The following is a 20,981-nucleotide window of genomic DNA, read 5'->3' as shown; positions in this document are numbered from 1 at the left end:
TCAGAAAAATCACTTAGCCCGAGGGAATGAGATGCTGTTAAGAAATCCCTGTTGTTATGCGGATACGTGCCTTTGAAGAGCTTTCTCCTCCATGTTATGAAAAACAGACGGTTGTGTCTCTGGTGTATAGGCAGCGCTCTTGCAGGATCGCAACGGGGGGGGGACAGGTGGGTCTGGTGCTCCAAGTACCTTACAACAGGGGGCACAAATTTCACCCCTATAACCTCTTCTTCGACAATACGGGGGGGGGGGGGTGCCAATATGCGTGCTGGCTTCAACTGGCTAATGCATCCAATAGGGGGGCCTGCCCCCTTGCTCGGTGTGTAAGAGGATCCAGATTCGATTCCCAGAGATGGTAGCTACCTTTTCTTTCCAAAGTTCGTATCCCCATGACAACCAGAATATTTCTTTTTCGGCATATTACTGGTCGAGAAAACATCTCTACATTTTCTCCGCCACCTAGAGCAGTCTTTGATGCAGTTATATCGGAGGCTGTAATATCTCCACTCAGCGCAGTACGCTATTAATTCGTATTGTAAACAAAGGAGAAGGTTTTGCCTCTCTCTCTGGTCTGGCTCAATTTCAATCCCCAATAGCCTATAGTGGAAACGGCTGAATTTTCTTCCAAAAGGTTCTTATCGGATTAACAACCAAAAAGTTTTTCTGGAGAAAATGGTGAATTTGGAGACTAATTCGCAAATAAAATTATTTTCCTGTTCGTGAACAGAATTGTTCGCAAATCTCACAGTTCGTAAACCGCATTGTTTGCAAATCACACCGTTCGTTAACCGAATCGTTCGCAAATCACACCGTTCGTAAACCAAGGAGTGACTGGTATGCCAATTCCCAATTTTTTCTCGAGAAAATATGGTCAGTTTAGTAATTCACTTGAGTGCAATATTTCTTTCGACACCGAAAACAAAACATATCACAAAAATGAAAACTTTGAATTCTTTTAAGCCGCTAATAATTATTAAAGAAATTTTCTTTTCTTTAAAAATTAAAAAAATGAATGAGAAAGTGTCCCTTGAAAGTTTAAAAAACATATGGACATTATCGTAAAATACGGGACAAACTTCGAATGGAAGTCGAACAAGCCGGATCCAATGAAAATCTTTAAACAGAAAAGCAAATATTTAACACAATGTGGTATAAAAAATAGCATAAAAGCAATATTTGATGAGAAATATTCCTCAATTAGTCAACATCAAGTATCATAAACAACCGAAAAAATGAAATATTTATCCGAAGACTACAGAAGTGAAACTAGAAAAAAACCTTCCCGGGTATATCATTCATAAGTACGCCCTCTATCTGGTTGTGATATAGTGGAGAAAAGGATTTTTTTTGTATGTGACACGATTTGTTTTCAGTTCAAATATTCATCTTTTTTTTTTTTCTTTTCTAGTGTGAGTGTTGATGAAATATTATATGTGCAGCGGTCATCAGTGAGAGATGTGTTGATCGAGTGATTCCCCCCTCCCAATCCCAAAATCGATTGTGTGTGTCAGTGCTATTTACCAGTAGTGATGATCAACACAATGGCGGTTAGTACCATTTCTCATTTACGGAGCCATGTTGTAGATGTTTGCATTCCAGTAACGACGTAAGTGCCGTGTGTCACCATTTTCCTTTTCATTTCAGGTGCAATGAGTCGATGTCTCGGTTCAACATATCGGAGTTTTGTGTGTGCGCGTCGATAGTGCAAGCCGTTATATAGGACTCAATAGTGAACTGTGGACTCGTTGTTTTTTTTTTCCCCAATAGTTATATTTCGATCCCTGTTGTGAACCAGGCCGTGTGTCGTGTGTCATATACAAAGCTGTGTGTCATTTTCAAAGCTGTGTGTGTGTTGTGAGTGGATTGTTTAAAGTGCAGTGATAGGACCTTATATATTTATGTGTGTGTGTGTATGTGAAAAGTGGTTTGTTTAATTTCTGATTATTTGTTTGCGTAGAAAGTTTTCATGAAAGTGTGGTGATTGTTTGTTGTGGAAGAGAAAAAAGAAAAAGATGAAAAGACAAGATAGAGATTCTCCAATCAAAAGCAAGCGTTCTCATTCTTCGGTGTCTCGATACGATGATAGTCCCCGAGATAGGGGTTCTCCCGATAGACGCGACAGAAGAAGCATGAAATCTCCCAGCGGTCAACGCAGGGGTAGGACCAGAGATTCTTCATCACCGAGAGGAATCCCAATAAGCCGATCCCGGCTTTCGCCAGTGGGGCGTGATTCGTACGATGAGTATTCTCGAAGTGTCAAGTCCGATAGGGGTCCGTCGTACCACCCGAAAGTTCTGTGTGTGTCGAATCTGAATCACAAGGTGAGCGAGGGCTCGATTCGGGAAGCGCTCTTGCGGGAGTTTGGCCGCTTCGGCGACCTGACGGTCAAGATATTCCGAGATGGCAACGAGAAGCTAGCCTATTTGTATTTCAGGAATTTTGAAGACGCGCGTGAAGCTCGTCACGCAAAGTCTCGACTTGTTCTGTTTGACAAGACCGTGCAGATAGATCCTGTGTATGATCGTGCTGCGAATAAGAGGAACAGGAGTATTACTCCAGAATATGGATTGCGGGGTGTTTCACCAGCCCGTTCGACAGGAAGTGCGGGTAGTTTAGGCCGGCGAGTGATTTCGGGTCGGCCGAATGCAGAAAGAAATCTTTCATATCCGCACCGTGACATGAGACGTGATATGCATGGAGATTTCCATCATCCTGTGCATAGGCGAGACGAGAACAAGAAAGAGAAGTTTCCAAACTACTTGCATCACGTGCCGCCAGAAGACGATGACAAAGCTACTCGAACACTTTTTGTGGGAAATTTGGAAGTAACTATATCTGAGGCAGAATTGCGTAGAATATTCGAAAGATATGGCATAGTCGAGGACATCGACGTGAAGCGTCCACCGCCCGGGCAAGGCAATGCATATGCCTTCATCAAGTTTCTCAATTTAGACATGGCCCATCGTGCTAAAGTCGAGATGTCTGGACAGTACATTGGAAAATTTCAGTGCAAAATAGGATATGGGAAAGCGACACCTACAACTCGTATCTGGGTCGGCGGCTTAGGACCGTGGACATCTCTGTCGCATCTCGAGAGGGAATTTGATCGCTTTGGTGCTATTCGGAAAATTGATTTTGTCAAAGGAGAGAATCATGCCTACATTCAGTATGATAGCATCGACGCTGCTCAAGCTGCCTGCCAAGAAATGCGGGGTTTCCCGCTCGGCGGCCAAGAAAAAAGACTCCGCGTCGATTTCGCTGATCCTGGGCCATACAGTTTCTATCAGTCTCCATCCCGTGGTGGATTCAGGGAAGAAGAGGCTTATGCAACTCTTCCTGGTAGACGACCGCCAGTTAGAGGCGACATTCCGCCTCCGCCTGATGACTACTATGCAAGTGTGGATAATCACTGGCCAAGAAACAGCTTGTACGAAGCACAAGGGTTTGATCCTTTGTATGACAGGCCTCCAAGAAGTGGTGCCCGCGAACCTTGGCCGTTGCCGGAAGAAGACCATCCCGACTTCCGTACCTGGAATCGAAACCACCAAGGCTGGTGGGATGACCATCCAAGAGGTGCCAGGGGTGACAACAACGACCGTCGCAAACGTCCCAGAAGTCCAAGCATTGACGCTCCACCCGGAGACAACAGAATACAGTATGACAGTGGGATGTACTACAAGCATTCTAGGACCCACAGTCCCGACAGGAATGACTATGACCGCAGGAGTGGCAGCAGGGATGCGTCTCCTCGCCGGAACCGAAGTAACGGAAGCATGAATCGTCGGACTTCGAGGGATACTCACAACTATGGGGGAGACGGCCGCGGAGACTACAGAAACACAGGGAAAGACCATGATCTTGACGCCTCGAAGAACGAGTCCTCTGGACGCAACCGCAAGGGAGACTACAGCAGTGACAAGAAGAAGTCGCATGATGGTGGTGCCAGAGAAAGTGCAGTGACTGTTGCCGAAAGTGTCACGAACCTGCAAGATTTGGCTAAATGTTGTCCCATCGCTTGGCACGGCAATTTAGTGTTAAAAAATAGTGCTTTTCCCACACGGATGCATGTATGTAGTGGCGATCCCACTCTGGTCGATCTGCTCATGAAAGATTCAAGTTGTGAAGTTTCAATGTTGCGCATCACTCAGCGCCTGCGCCTGGATCCCCCAAAGCTTGATGACGTGTCCCGCAGGGTGTCATCGGCCGGAGCCGCCGGCCACTGCCTGCTCCTGACGTTCCCCGGGTCTGTGATCGCGACCGACGATGCATCCGTTCAGCAGCGACCTCTCCGGAACCTCGTGTCATACCTTAAGCAAAAAGAGGCAGCGGGAGTGATCTCGTTGCCGTGTAACACTAAGAGGGATACAAAAGAGGTGAGCGGTGTCATGTACGCTTTTCCGCCATGTCCATTTGCATTGGAATTGATCAGAAGAATCGCTCCAAATTTAACTTCGGATTCCTCCAAAGAGGATCACTTGGTAGTGGTTTTAGTTAAAGGGTCCTCATAAATTGTTCATCGTAGAGAGGAAAGAAATATTTCTTTTCCGAGAAAGGAAAAAAATATACTACAGTGGTGACGTTTCGTTTTTTTTTACTTCATTTTAACGAAAGAAAAAAAATCAAGTGATGTTGACGTGAAAAATGCTCTTATGCAAAAAAATAATTGTGTGCTTAGTATATCGTTGCAAGCATTTTCTTTCTTAGTGTCCATCAGGTGTGAAAGGGTTTTTCCATGTCTTACACAGTGTTTGTGTTTTTTCTCTCGGCAACCAGCGAAAGAAGCTATTCGAAGGAGAAAAAAAATAGTGTGGTTTCGTTCTCTCCATTGAATAAGATAGCTCGACATGCTGTGTAAGTGTTATGATGTGGTGGTGTTTTGTTTTTGCCCCCGTCCTCCTCACTCGCTCGTTAATTTTTAGTGTTTTGTGTTACAGTGGCTGCCTCTTTTGCTTTCGGTGTGGCATTGTGTATTAAAAAAAAAACTGTGGGGACTCGTAGAAATGCTCCTCAATCTCCGAAACATGCATTTGTTTTATATGTATTTCTTTTTTTTTTCCTTTTCGTTTATAATTTTTTGTTCTTTTATGTGTGCGTTTATAAATTTATCGATAACTGAAATTTTGATGAATCTGGTTGTAATCTATTTGAATCGCAAAAATTTGTCTTAAGTTTGGGGTAAAAGTCCCGTTTTTACACGCCTTTAAATGATTAATTAGTGAACTAGATTTTTTGAGTTGTCATATACTTTAAAATGTATGAAGATGATAAGGGTTGTTCACGTAGGTGAATTAGTTGGTAAGTGAATTAGCAATTAAGTAGCAGCAGTTTCGTATTATCTAATGACGAGTTCGTACAGTCATTAAAAAAAAAAGTTTATTTTCAAGTCCTTGAAAAATCATTGCAGTCCTTGAAGAAAAATCAAATAATCATTTTCAAGTGCTTATAAGCGCTTGATTTTTTTAAAAAATTATGTTACTTAATATCTGGCAACAAAACACTGTGTACAAGATATCGCTCCGAAATATGTGTGATTATTTTAAATGAATGTCAGTTGTAAAAAAATAGAAAACCCGGACATATTTCCTCAATAAAAATACAGGGGAAGTCGCCAATTGCCACCAAAATATTATGGCAGAAAGTAAGCGAAGTTGTTAAAATCACAGAAGGCAGAAAATGAAACCATTGTATTGTAAGCAGTGGATTTAAATCGATTTCTATGGGGAAAATAATAATTTTACATGACAAATATGAGATGAATATTCATATTTTGAAAGTCATAATTATATAACCTTAAAAGATTGGAGAAAATAATTTTAATGCTTAATTTTTGGTGAAGAATGAAAATTCAAATTTACTTTGCTTAAAATACAGGAAGTAACGAAATATTTCTCTGACAAAGTCGGGATGGTCAAAATTACATGAAAATATGTAAATTCCGCCAGGAAATATGGGTCATACGGTCATCCTACATACATGACTACAATTTTTTTTCCAAATCAAAGGCAAATTTTAAAACACTTTCAAATGTAGAATGATTTCTACTTCAATATCATTAGTATACTAAATTCAAGAGTCTATTCAGACCCACTTTTTTTTGTAGGGTCCTGTTTTTGTGAAAATTTTCCTTAAATACTTCCTGAAACGAAAACCAAATTTATGATATCATTTGTGTGTTGTAAAGGGTCCGCTTTTCAGATCCAGAATTTTGTAAAGGGTTCATAAAATGAACCCAAATTTCAGGAAGACAGACCTCTGCTAAACTAAAATTGTTTTTTTTTTTCAAAGCAAGACAGACCTCTTTAAAACTTAACGTTGTCTACAAGTTCGAATGAGAACTATATAATTGTTTTAAGAATTATATATATATATATTTGGTAAATTAGCATTTCAAAATGAAGGGGAAAAAATTTTTGAATATAAATTTAAAAAAATCTAATTTCACTTTTTTTTTAAATGATTTATATAATTGAATTTTGTATAAAATTCTTGAATTTTTAAATTTTGCCCAGGAAAGTGCTTGAATACTGCTCGAATTTTCACACAGTATGGGTTCGAACTCGAACTTTCCACACAGTATGGGTTAATTACCCATAAGTGGTCAGTAGTTTTCTGCATTGCCCATGTATTTTGATTCATTATCATATATTAGATTGATTTCATGTAATAAATTCCAGCATTTTTTTTGTGTAATCGGATGTGTTGTTTGTCAGCCGTCTTGAATTGCGTGAGTTGCGGGGGGGGGGGAAAGTCGCCATGTTGGCACTGACCATGCTTATGGAGAAGTAATCAGAGTATGAACCACGAATGAGCGCTTAAATGTGTGGACACTATTTTTTATTTTTTTAGCACTTAACAATTTAAAATTTAGTTAGCTAATTTACTTAATGCATGTAAATGGACTTCAAGTGAAAGATTGATGACAGGCTTCAACAGATGAAAGGGAATTTTTTTCAAAGAGTCAAACATAAAATATATATTTTCAACATTAAATCCGTCTCCCAAAAAAAAACAGTGCCGAAAACTGTGATTCATGTTGCAGAGCAATCTAGAGAAGAAATTATGGGAAAAAACTTCTGTATAGAAAAAAAACACGCTCACTGTTGCAGGAATTTTTACTGCAGAACAATTTCCAGTCAGCTGAGGTGTCAATGCAGAACAATGCAAAAACATGTGCATAGGGGCTAAAAACAGAGAGAAAAAGGAGCTTTATATATATATATATACATATAAAGCTCCTTTAACGCATATATATATATATATATATATATATATATATATATATATATATGCGTTAATGAAGATGTGTTCAGTCTTATCATCAAGGGTCAGGTGTTTGAAATCCTGTTTTGTAGCTCAAACCTCTTGTCAAATGATCTGTTGTTATGAGGATCATGGAAAAATTATAGGAATCCTTCGCTCTCTCTTAGGTGAATTCCCAATGTACGGTCCACCACTGTTTGGTAATTATTTTTATTGTCAGACCCGATTTTGCACTATTTGCTTGGGCAACTGTTGCCAGTACATCCGAACTGAATGGTGACCAGTCCATATTCCAAAGAATTCTTAACTGAAAGGTCACCACAATTGGCAGGACAATGAGACAGGGCTGGAACTAGAAAATCATGTAACTTGTAGGTGGGGAACAATAATCTAGTGTTATACAATCATTGAATTTTACAGTTGCGTGGGTGGTGAAGTCATATTTATACAAAACCCTAGTTAAATGGCCCTGGATGAGAACATCTAAAAACATTAAGAAATGCGCCAGGTGGGTTGATGTTGGCGGCATATTGCAGGACAAAAAACAAATGTTAACAGCATTTTTTCAAAACAATATTTATCAGGGCTTGACAAACTGAAAGAGGAGGAGACAAACATGCCCCCCCCCCTCCAAGAAAAACAGTCTGGAATAATGTTTTTTACTTCTTCTAGACTTCATGACATCTTTCCCCATGTCAAAGACTTTATTACGAAATTGGAAAAATTTATGTTATCCTTGCACTTCAGTTTAGGAACATTTTAGGGGCCAGTACCGATTTTTTACTTGCCACGGCAATTAAAAGAAGAGGGGGGGGGGTCTTTCTTTGTAGACAGTGTTTATGTACCTGGAAAGTAATGGGGGATTGTGTTTTTCTACAGGAAGAAAAGTTATGTGCTTGGCTCTTCAGATATTTTGCTGTGGCCTGAATTATTTCTCAATTAGTCACACCCTGGCTATAATTACGTTATCATGGTCTTGAAAGCTTTTGTACTTAGCACAAAACACAACATTACTAATAAGCATAACTAAGAATCCATTGTGCTATTTTTTTTTACTTTTCCTTTTGCATTTTCTCCCCTCTTTGTAACAAATCTCGAAAGCCGTCCAAGAGTTAGATTACCATGCATAGTTTTACTTTCTGGACAAGATAAGGACAAGTTCTATCTTATTTTTAGTTGGTCATTCGTTTTAGCGCATTTTGGCTTAATTTGTCCTTGCTCCAATAAAACGAAAGTCCAATCAAAGAGTTAGAAATACAATCTGATAGACATCTGCTGATTTTATTAGTTTGGTTTTTTTTTTTGAAGTAAAAATCGTCTTAAAAAGCCAGTTTAGCTGTTGCTTTCATATGGGTCATGCAAGGCGCTGCTCTAGGTGGTGTGCCGAATCCGAGTTGAAAGAGCAAAACAAAAGGCTTTGTTAACCGAAAAAATGTGGTAAGGGGGGTTGCCAAAAATATATGTATCACATGGGTAGACATTTTTTCCAGACACTGCACTTAGCTAAAGCAATTATTGACAATTCCCTGTGATTGCTTTTCCCTGATTGCGCTGGTCAACAATTTTTATAAAGAGTGAAAATTAGTTGTTTCTCAGACTAATTTCGGGATGCCGAATTCAAATCTTGAATTGTCAAAAATCTCCATCACATGCAGTGTTTTCTGTATCCACGATAGTAATTTTTTGGAATATGTACATGGTGCATAGCAAACAGGAGGTATGACATTTTACTGACGAACCACTGATTCTAGAGGCATATTTCCAGTTAGAAAAAGTTTCCAAATAACGTGCAGTATCCAGATATGTTGTTCATGTTTCAAGGGGTTGTATAGTTGTTAAAATAAAACAAAATAAACTTTTTATACAGTCCCCGGGATGTGCACTAAAACCCCGGTATAAAGTTGTCCTGTCTCTTCCGATGCCAAGGGAAAAAAATTACATGTTTCTAAGTAATATTCACTGTGATATTTGAATATAAAAAATGGTGGAAAGTTGCGAAAAACCAAGTTAAAAATGTGGTTAAACCGGTTTTTCCACATTTATAACTGTTCTTTTCCAACTTTCCTTCGTTTTTCAAATTCAAATATCTGTGAATGTTAGACTTGGAAGCGTTGGATTTTTTTGTTGGCCTCAGGGGGCCAACAAAATTGGACAACTTACTAATTGGAAGTTAGAGCACGGGGGGGCACTGTATAAAAAGTTTATTTTAACTATACAACCCTTTCGAACATTGACATATCTGGATACTGCATGTTTACCCTTTTTGCTATGCACCCTGTATATATATATATATACTATGAAAAGCTTGCACATCTTAAAAATGGAGATAATTGGCATATTCTTGATAGCAAATTATAATGCAGTAAAACCTCCGAAGAACTGACATTAACAGGACTGTGAAAATGTGGCTGTTGTTGGGAATAAGAGTTTTTATTCTGAAGAAAAGAAATAAAACATGTAAAATGATAATCGGTTCTGTAATTGATTATATTAAATTATTTAGATTATATGATATATTAACATTATATAATAATTTATCAATTCAGCACTATTTTGGCATTCTAAAATTTAGGCTTGCAATGTGCTGAGATACAACACAACCAGGGGGGTCTATCCAGCCAAAGTTTAGGTCTGGTTTTCAGACAATTCACAAAATTCTGGATCTGGGAAACAAACCCGCAAAATACAAATTAATGAAACCATTTCTGGTGATGAAATTCATAAAAAAACTGTTTCATTTCTTTTGCAATAAATTAACATCATTATTATTGATGTTATTATTTATTTCGCTTCTCACAAAATTACTTATTTTTCACAAAAAAAAACCAGGATCCTACAAAAAAAGTTTGGACAGACTCTCTGATAACAAATGACTTGGCGGAAAAAAAATGACATGAACCAAGATGGTGTACCAGCAACCCCAAACAGTTCTTTATTCCCACCAAGTCACATCTCGAATCGTCACTCAAAAATCAACTGAGAACAGCTAAATTTTTCCTCGTTATAAAAACCTTGTAGACCAGTGTTATCATACTTCTTTCTAATGAGTGTTGATGTTGTTACTCTAAAAAAGGACTTGCTTTAATTTTTGATCTGGGAAATGATGTCACGATTGAGGTGCAAATTGCTATTGTGTCAAATCACGAATAAATTAAATTTCATTTTGGGGGGGGGGCAGAAACCAAAATTTGCAGACCAGCCTTTCGACATCCAAAAATTGACATGATCGTGTGTACATCTGCTTTGATCACATGTTCTGTTGAACCTGTAAGTCCCATTTTGGGCCAGATGAAGATTTTTTGGTTGGCAAGATTTGATCTTTTTTTAGAGTAATAATGACGGTTAAATTAACCTACTGGTTGGCCATGGCTTGCAGGATATCACGTTTTTGCAATGGGAAAAAATCTCTACAAATTTAACTTTTATTAATGAAAAATCCCTGCAATGTTTTCACAAATCTCTTTTATATTTATTTTTGCACAGAAGTTGGATCCCTGCGAAAACCTCCTGAATTCTCATTCTCCAAAGTCCACAGCTATGACATCGTCGATATTTGGTGGAGGCGGGGGTGTTAGAGAGTAGATTTATACATTTTAAAAAAAAATTAAACACTTTCCATCCACCGTTTAATGTCTTCAAATGCTTAAAGAAATTCCGCAATGCTGAGTATCTGATTAGGGTGTTTTGAGTGATTTAGACACACTTTCTACTCGATTAACGATTAGTATTTTGACACTTTTCTTTATTATTGTTCTGATCAATGTATGTTATGTAAATGCAAAGTGAGAGTGAAAATGTGTTCATTTATGTGATAGATCGAAGAAAGGACGAAAAAATATGTAACACCTTTCAATTATTTTTGTCATTTGATTCGATGCACTTAATTTTTCTTATGTATGTGTGTGTATATGATTTGATTTAGAAGATATGATACAATGTGCAATTTATCATTGTGAATTTTATCAATGTGCAAAATCTTCCAAGCCTGCATGTAATTCTTATTGGGACGATTTATCTATGACGTAACAAAACTAGTTCTTGATTGTCGAAAAACAAAAGGTATGCAGCAAATGTTGTTATCAGTCAATATATCTTCACGTAACACCTTTTGTCGATGTGTCTCTGATGCTGTGGTGGTGAAAACCAAAGGAAATAGTGGTTTTTGGGTGCAAAGAAGTGTGCTGGGTCACTGCTGCGAGTCTCCTTCATTGTTGAAATTGGTTATTTGGGAGATACATGGGGTGATGCCTGCGCATGATTCAGGAGACATACACACTGTGTGCATGCCAATTCTACGAGATTTTCTGGGAGTCCCAAATTTCTATCATTGTAAAGAATCCCCACTTGCGGGGTGGGAATGTTCCGAAAATCCGAAAAAATTTATTGAAAAGAGAGACTTTTTTTATCATTGAAACGACATCAAACGTGATGTAAATTGTCACCATTGCATCAAATCACAAAAAAATATTTCATTTTCGGGGGAATGCAAAAACTCCTCGAGCATTCAGTGCCAATTAGCCTTTTGACATCAGAAATTGGTGAGATGGCTTGTATCTGACTTGACCATGTATCTTGCTAAGTCTATGTTCTGAAATGGGCATGACTCATAATGACATGTAATTCAACCCACTGGTTGGCCATGACTGGTGACTTTGTAATTGGCACTGGCCTGCTCAATGTCACGTTTTTGCAAGGAAAAATCCCGTTATTGTTTTTTAAAAATCTCTATGAATTAGTTTTTGTATGGTACTTTTGGATCCATGCGAAAATCTCCCTAATTTGTATTCTCAGAAGTTGGCACGTCCACTGTATTCGCAATGAGCACTGAAAGGTTGTCGCCTCTTTAATCTCCTTGACTTTCGTCGGATATTGCAGTGATACAGACTTGTGGCAGGCATCTGTGTGCGTTTCTTTGCCAGAGAATCCCACGTTTTTTAAAACCGCCAGAGACGGGTTGTCAAAGAGGTGTTGGGTGTGGACTTACAGTATATATGATATTTATTGATTAAGTGTTTTCTCCATTTCTGATGATCGTATAAATGACAAAATTTTTGTTTTCCCTATGAAATCATTTACATTTAGTAAAAATGTTGAGGTTCCCCCTACCCCCATGCTGTCATAAATTAAAATCATGTTTATCAGACAGAACATTAACCATTCAATACCGATAATAAAACACAAGAAAATTTTAAAAAAACGGTGGGCAGTCTTTGAGATTTGTTCATGAGTGTCTTGATGAACGTGATTACATAGACAGTTTCATCATGTTTGGGAGATTGGATTCGCATGTTCATGATGACATTCAAAAGTGTGGGTTTTTTAAATTATTATTTATGTCGTAACCAATGGTCAATTGTCAAAAAAATTTATTCCTCGAAGAAAATACAAAAGAATTTTTTCGCCTTTTTCTAATGAGGTTTTTGCAATTTAAGATGCTCACACACAGGGCCTCCTAGGCTAATATCATTGGCTGGACCCCTGATTAGATTTTTTGTGGGTCCTGCTATAGTGAATTTGTATAGTGTGATGAGCAAAAAGTTACCCTGGGTTGGAGCCCCGTCCTTTGAGGGAAGGGGGGTGTCATGGTCCTAGCTTCCTATCTTCTGCAAATGCAGTAGAGGAGGGCTTGATAAATCCCAGGTGCCATGACAACTAAAAAATTTATATTGGCACGTAAGCACATTTTTAACCCCCTTGTCAGCAAAATTTGGTCATCAGCTCTGCCCCTCTGAATCCAACTCATATTTTCATAAAGGGTGGTTAATGATGTGAGCATTATCCAAACCCCCCCCCCCTTTTTGTCATCAAAAGTCAGCAAATCGGAAACCCCCTCCTCCCCTCCCCATCGATGATGACGTAATACTTGAACGGCCCCTAAACATTTCTACGTGTTATCGTAACTTTGCACAGAACAAGAAATACACTTATCTCCTAAAATATTGGTTGGCACCTAGATTTTTTCTCTAAAATTGCCTGCGATGGAGGAAATCTCCTGTGGATGTCCTAGCTCTTACAGATACAAGAGGATCAGGGCTGTAACTAGGCTGGGGCCCCACAAAAGTTTACATTTGTTTTGTATAATAATAAGCCTTTTGACAGGGGGTCCTGAATAGGAGAAATCTTTTGGATAACTTAGCTCTTGCAAATTAAAAGAAATCCATGGTCCCCCCCTATACTGAAGTGGGGCCCCTGTTCAGATCTTTCGGCTGGTCCCACTATAGTGAATTTGTATTACAGTATGGAAAAATAATAATTGTCCCCCCCCCCCTTTCTGGGACCATGAAAGTGGTGGAGAAAAATTCAAAATTAAGTATTGCAATATCCAGTTGATATAAATAATTGATTCCTGAAATCCATAGCGATAACTACTTAGTGAATGTGGGAAATTTCATGATTGAGGAAAACGAAACTGTAATTAAAAGCTGCGAAATCATTTTTTCCCCCCCCCCCCTATCAGAGCAATGTATCAAAGTAATCATTTGTATTCTGCAATTGTATAATCAAGCCAAATGTGTGTGTGCATTACCAGTATTTCATGTAAGAAAGGGGGCATATATAGTACATTATGATCCTTTTGCTTTTTTATATATATATTTAGGGTTTGTACCGATTTCTTCTCTTTTGTATGTGTTTGTGTAATGGCATTGTTGACCTTTCACGTCTGTATGGTACTCAACACAAATTAGTAAAGTGTTATGCTTTGGTTCTATGTATTTCTTATTTTTTTGGAAGAGATTATTCATTTGGAAGTTTGGCATCAATGACTGCTTCAGCATATCAACTGAATCGATTTCTGGTCAGTATGAATATGCAGGGTGTTCATGAACATAATAGTTAAGAACAATAGAAATTCAAGCGGGTTTCATTGAAAATACAAAGGGAAAAACAAAACATCTCGAGAAAGAGTAAGATGGCCATAATTAAAGAAAATACACGAATGTCCTGGAAAAATGGGTTTATATCATCCCCTCCCCCATGCCAAAAGCATGAATGTGTAAATTTCCCCCTTTTTTTTTATCATCTGATTGGATGCCTTATTTTTATATCTAAGTTTTGCCTGAAATGTAAATTTGGAAATACATGTTACAAAACATTTTAGGAAAATAACTTTCATAGTATGGGTGGAGTAAATATTCAAACATCATTGCCCACATTTTTTCCCCCAAAGCACATTCATGCTTGTGGCATGATATACAGAGCATGATTTTTTTTTTTTTTTTTTATCAATCTCTGCGCACAAACCTGTACAATATAAAAAAAATTGAGGTCACCAGGCCATCCATGGTGATTAGAAAGTTAATATTGGCACCTAATTTATTGAAGTCTGAGGATAACCAAAAAAATTATTGTAAATAATGTCGGTGTGGCTGCTAGCATGGAAAGGGGGGTCACTAAGCTGTTTAGGGCAAGTAAAAAATACTCTTCTGGATCAATTTTACTGAAATTTTTTTCCTATTTATGTTTACTTCAAGGCCTGGTTATATGGTCACTATGAAGTTCCTGAAAAAATTTTCATTTTCCCTTTATTTGTAAGACTTTTTCCATCATGTGGCGAACTACAGAATTTTCAAGTACTTAATATCATGAAGGTGCTCTTGCCACAAAATCAATAATCAAATTTTTAACACAACTTGAATAATGCATTTTTGATGAGACAATGAAATCAGGTACAAGCGATATTGCAGCACTAATGAGCAATGATATCAGAAACGCAAAAAGAATGGGATTCTTTTGTCTCACTAACAAATAATGTATTTAATGTACAGATTCAAGGAAAAACAATGACTAGAACCATCACCATACATCGAAGAAACAATACATTTTCGTAGTAAAATTAACACTCTTACTATGCAATCTAGAAAATATTACATTTAATTTCAGATTTGGATAAAATCATACGATAGAAATTTCACCTTTCTCTATGTTAAATGAGCAAAATTTCAGAATACACGCTATACATCACGAGAATTTTTTTCTTCTACTAAAAAATGTTAACCCATATATAGACAGGATGACCCATAAATTCAAAAAGTAAAAAAAATTATAAAAATTCAAGCAATTGCCGTGTTTGAATGCAGTTTGCCAAAGAAAACCTCTTGTCAAGGGAGATTTTTTTTAATAAAGAAAAAACTAGTTCAAATTTCTGTTGGTGCAGCAAGAAAGCAAATCACAAAATTCTTGACATGAACCTTTTTTCAATCTCTTCGGTGTACAAAACATTTGTAAAGCTGGCGATTTGTGGCTGAGGTAGAACTACTTCACCAATAGTGCTTTTTCCTCTAATGTTAACACAATGAAAACCTAATGTAAGTGCCAGTAACCGGAAAATTCCGAAATGAGCAATTACTCATACACCTTGCATTTTGTAAGACTGATTTGTGTATATTTCCAGTGTGCGGCACTCCCTATCGATAAAAATTTGAACTATTAAAAAAGAAAAAAATTTTTCACAAACTATTCAAATATAGATTCCTTCAATTTTTATACCACTTAAAAATTTATGGGACACCCTGTACTTTTATGAATGGTAAAACCTTAATTATCCGATGTAACTGGAATGAGTCTGAACTGGTAAATCTGAAATTTCCAGTACCATTGATACTTTTTTTATCAAAATTTTTTTGAAGACACAGATAAATTTTCCTCAGCATTTGCTTTGCAACTGTATCGCCAAGTTTTAAGCAATATTATTTAACCAATGAATCGCAATGTTGTAGCTGCTCCAAACCAAGCAATGTCTTCGAAAAAAAAAAAATTCTCATTTGAAGTCTGTCTTCATGTTCATTGGTAGGTAAATTTTGGATGTCTGATTATTCTCTTATCACATGGGGGAAAAAAAAAAAATTCCAGATAATTAAGGTTTCAACCGTATTTGAAGTATTGTCCTCAAAGTACACTGAAGAATTAGGAAAACTGGTACAGAGAGAGAATTCCATGAAAATTACATTGCAATGCTATGCATATGCTTAGTTGCATCTGCCTATGGCCATTTGAATGAGTTTCATACGGTTTCTTACACTTCTTTGGACACCCCCAATGTTATATACAGGGTGATTCATATAGAACTGGACCAATGAGTTTACTAATAGTTTTGTAGTTGATGCATGGCTCCCACAAGGGTGGAGGCTGGCAGGATTCTTATCATTTTTGTTTTCTCACATTAAATTCACTATAGAGAAAAATCGTGATCCATGAATAATCTGACTGAGCGCCATGACATTAGGACATAATCTGTGGACGTCCACATATTATGGAGTCAAATAGGGTTATAATTTGTGAATGGCACAAACAAATGTAGCATATGCAGTGTTAAGTTCAAAGGGCACGTAACGCTGCACATTCCCATTGTTCCACCTTTCAGGATAACCACAGAAGAAACACTGCAACACATCATTGAGAATATGAAACATTGTGTGGCTGCTTATCTTCAAGAAAACAGCAACCACTTCCAACACCTGCTCTAATCACACTAAATGGTACCTAAAGGTACAGCTCACAAAATACAAGTTCAGTTATATATTAAGTATATAATTATATCTCTAATACACCTCATTCTGTAGATATAGTTCTATATGAATCACCCTGTATTTTACAGGAGTTGGGGGAAAATTATTATGGAGCTTGAGAGAGTAGTCAAAAATGTTCAAATTTTTGTGTAAAATCATTTCAAAGGTAACAGCAGCATAACAAGGAAAGCCACACAAATCGCTCAATCACAGAATAACATTAACCTGAGTATTAAGTTATGGCCCGGTCAACAAATCAACGTTGTTAAGCAAATTGAGGTTGCCATGCCTGTTATCCAGCACGTTGAATTCCATTATGCAAAATTCGAACTGTCCTTGCTTCTTAGAAAATTTCAGAATAGTGGACGACTACTCCACCAAGTGCATGCTGCGAATTGCACAAAGAACTGCTTAGAAAGCTGCTGTAATTTCACATGCCTCCCCATATTTCTGCACAGTTCTGTGTATTCATCGAAACTCACCAAGCATCGAACTGAAGTACTAAATTAAATTTTCCTACAACTTCGGTGTACTTGAGAATATAACGATTTGTTGTTCACAATATATCCATGGCACTTGAAGCAAATCACATCACTGAAATTGTGTGTGTGAAGTCAAACCTGTTCACTCACATATTCTAAGTCTCCCATTGCTTCATTACAAACATTATGTAAAATTACATAATATCGAAACATTAATGTTTTACGATTTCACATTATATATCGTACAAAGCTAACAGAAAAAATGAGTTAAACCCAAGTCAATGCAGCAAAAAATAATTGCGGACTAATCTGCAATACAGAACTTTAGATGCAGCAGTACATACATTCTACACTAAGTGTTACAAAAATAAGCCAGCGTATCAAAATATACATTTTTTTTCCTCAAAAAACGAATATTTGCATGATGAAAAATGACTAGCAGCTGTTTTGAATATCAGAAACTTCAGTGCAAATGAATGTTACGCACATGTTTAGTTTCATTTAAATGACTTGCATAGCAAAGCTGTGGCCTAACTATATGGCCTGGTTTTCTTCCTCTCCAATATCACAATTACCACAGTGTGCATTAACTTGAAAACAAATTTTGACAGTAGTACAGAACCTCACGAAAACGGACACTAATGGAACTGGGAATTTCGTCTGCTAACGAGTGTCCGTTTATAGGGAGTAAAATACATTGAGGCCCATTGACACAATTAGAAAAAGTGTCCATTATGGGAGGTTCTACTGTATTCAAATGTACAGGCATTATAAATGTTTTTCTCCCCCTTCTCTATGGCGAGTAATTTATTGAAAAGAAGGAAAAAAAAAGTTCTGCTGAAAAACAAAAATTTAGAAAATTTCTCATGCTATGATGAATTTACAGTAAGTGAAATAAAAATTCAAAAAGTGGCTGATAAATTGATGCTAAAATAGTACGGTTATATCAGCGAAACTTTCCACACAATGGAGTAATTTATTCCAAACAGTTTGTTCGCATTTATGGTAGGCACCTTCAAGGACTAAAAATATACTTGGCTGATCAGATCAGAATGTTAGTTTTTGCATGACTGGGCCGACTTGCGGCTTAAAAACGGGCTCTTAGAAGCACAGTGAAAAATGTACCTCACTATCCTTAGCGACCACATATTCAGCAATGGGTGATTTTTCTAGTTATAATTGAAAATATATACTGTTGTGATTCACAACTCAAGTCCAATGCAGTTTAAAACTGGAATATAAATGCAAATATGCCTCTTTTTCACTAATAATGGTTACCATGGATGGTGACAAGTCATTCAGAATAACTTTTTCTGGACTAAAAATGATTCTACTGATGATATTGGTTGCAAAAGCTAACAGTTGTTTAGTAGGGTCATATATCGCTAATTTCCACACATCACATATAGTCCTACTGTATTTCTCAGAAAAAATGTATCACGGTTGTATGCGCCACATGAAAGATTATTTTCTAAATATCACCTTAACACTTCTCATGTTAAAACGACATAAACACTCATCAAAAGATCAATATTTTTCACAATATTCAAATTTGATTTGAACTGTTTGGAAATGAAAATTCAGTCGCTGCTCGTTGTAACTACCCAGTGTTATGGCAACCATTCCATCAAAACAACTGGCAGGGTCAGCCCTAAATACTTTTATATAACTGTGCTATATGTTTTACTTTTGATATAATGAACACCCAATATAACATTCGTTTTTAAAGGAATGATAGGGGTCATTATAATGAGTGTCAACAGTGTAATGGCCATTTATATTTTTAGAGCTCTTGTCAGTTTTCCAACAACATTCCAATAAAAACAAAATATATATGCAGAAATAATGCAAACTATACAATAAACCAATAGAGTTGTAGCACTTGTTTCAAAATTTCTAGAACACACATCACCAATATAGGTGACGGTTACAGTTATTAATTTTTAGAAAATGCAATATTCTTCAACTGATGAACGAGTTTCTTGAAACTGGATTTGAGATAGACCCATCTTAATGCATTCTAGTTAAAATGAATAATGCAAAGCATTTCCACTTGTTTTACAGCTTAATGGTTTGAATGCCACACATTTGGGTATTTAAAAAATTATCCAAACAATATTAAAATGAGACATTTTGATAATAACAATAATAAAGGAACATTCATCTTATCAAGCACAGATGGTTGCAATTAGAATGGTGGATACCATTTGAAACATATCTGGGATCGCTGTCTATATTATGGCAAATGGTCTAATTACCTTTTTACGAGTAATTACATAAAATTTCAATTCACAGACATATTAAAAATTGATGACAGCCTGAAGTTTTATGATATAAATTTTCAAGAGGGGTAGAAATACCTATACAAAAAATAAGTGTGGTACCAGGAAACATAGTTTTTTTTTTTAGAATACAGGGAAAATAAAAACATCACAAATGCAAGGGTCAATCAAATGAAACCCGATCAAGTGAGTTTTATGATATGGACAAAAAAGCATGTATGATAATGTGGCAGAATTAAACAAAGTCGGAATAGATTTTGAGGAATTATGGGTATTCAGACCAACATTCCACTTTTTTGAGGAGAGTGCATACTGATCATGATGAGAGGCTGTTTGCTTTACTACAATTACAGACTAGGCAAGTTGCATAAAGCCACCAGCATGCTTCCTTATGGTATGATTTAGTAGCTCAACAGTGCTCGTTGTTGTGCTGAAAATGCTGGGTGCTCTAGCTCAAAAAGTAATTAGAGGTTTTGCATCATCTATCCTGTAGATCTTATCTGGCACGGTGACAGATTTGGTCCTTTGAAAAAAAAAAGGTCTGAAGGGAAGTGAGGGAAAATAAAGAGCATTGTTGTACAGTGAAATCATACCATGTAAAAAAAGTTAGGTTGATTGGTTAGGTTCTATTACGCAATATTTCCAATAGCGAATAAAAGTCCTTCACAGATGGTAACCACCATAGCTTCAAGAAGTTTGATGCGTCTACTGCAACTTCTAATGAACACGAATGAATTTTGGTTTCTTTGTGTATGGCTTTGGTTAATTTTGTAGCACTATTGAACATACTTTTCTCTGCTCCCAACCACTCAACTCAATCAGGTTACATAAGAGAACACACATAAATTTGATTGACCCTAATAAATTTCAGTGATCAACAACTGACTAGTATCAAAAGTACAACATGGAGTAAAAAATAAATTAAATGACCAGAATCAGTAATACAATTTGAAGGAAATCGATATAGATTAATACAATTCAAATACAAATTCTTGAATACTTTGCAACGGCAGTGGTAAAAATACAATACGCATTTGCAGGTTATGCATCTGATGACTTGGAATGTTTTGACTAGATCTGTGTGTGTATCTCATCTTATATAAGGTGTAAAAAAATATTTTATTCCCTATTGAAGTTCATTGGTAAATGCATTTTGTCACAATTAATGAAATGTGTGTGAAGATTAATTCTGTGGTGTTTGATCAGAACGTGATATCTCCAAAAAATGGCTTTTTGAGATCTAGTAGTATGTCTTGCTAATTATAACTAATTAGAAGTGAGATCACAAATACATGCATATGGCTAAACAACATGCTGATGTATATTTTCATTTGTATTTGTGTTATATGCTTTATTTTTAAATGACAGTGAAAATGCTTATATCTCAAAAATGTGATTTTGGAGTTATGTTCTGACCAAACACCACAGAATTTCCAAGAACTCCACTAGGA

The 20,981-nt window shown here is 36.8% G+C and overlaps 1 protein-coding gene across 1 annotated transcript; it reads left to right on the top strand.

Moving 5' to 3' along the window:
• The first annotated feature begins 1,318 nt into the window (after window positions 1-1,318).
• On the top strand, window positions 1,319-4,838 carry nito (RNA-binding protein spenito). The gene has a single exon (XM_089255417.1). The coding sequence runs from the start codon at window positions 2,013-2,015 to the stop codon at window positions 4,506-4,508; it is 2,496 nt and encodes an 831-aa protein (XP_089111543.1). The 5' UTR covers window positions 1,319-2,012; the 3' UTR covers window positions 4,509-4,838.
• Window positions 4,839-20,981: the final 16,143 nt, after the last annotated feature.

Source organism: Pholcus phalangioides, unplaced genomic scaffold (genome assembly GCF_987345545.1).
Source record: "Pholcus phalangioides strain wild (caught in Gottingen) unplaced genomic scaffold, Ppha-v1.0 ptg000042l_1, whole genome shotgun sequence".
NCBI lineage: Eukaryota > Metazoa > Arthropoda > Arachnida > Araneae > Pholcidae > Pholcus > Pholcus phalangioides.
The sequence above is the reverse complement of the archived record's forward strand: the minus strand, read 5'-3'. Positions and strand labels throughout refer to the sequence as shown.

Coding starts and splice junctions, on each gene's coding strand:
- nito (XM_089255417.1), top strand. CDS start 2,013: ATGAAAAGACAAGATAGAGATTCTCCAATCAAAAGCAAGCGTTCTCAT.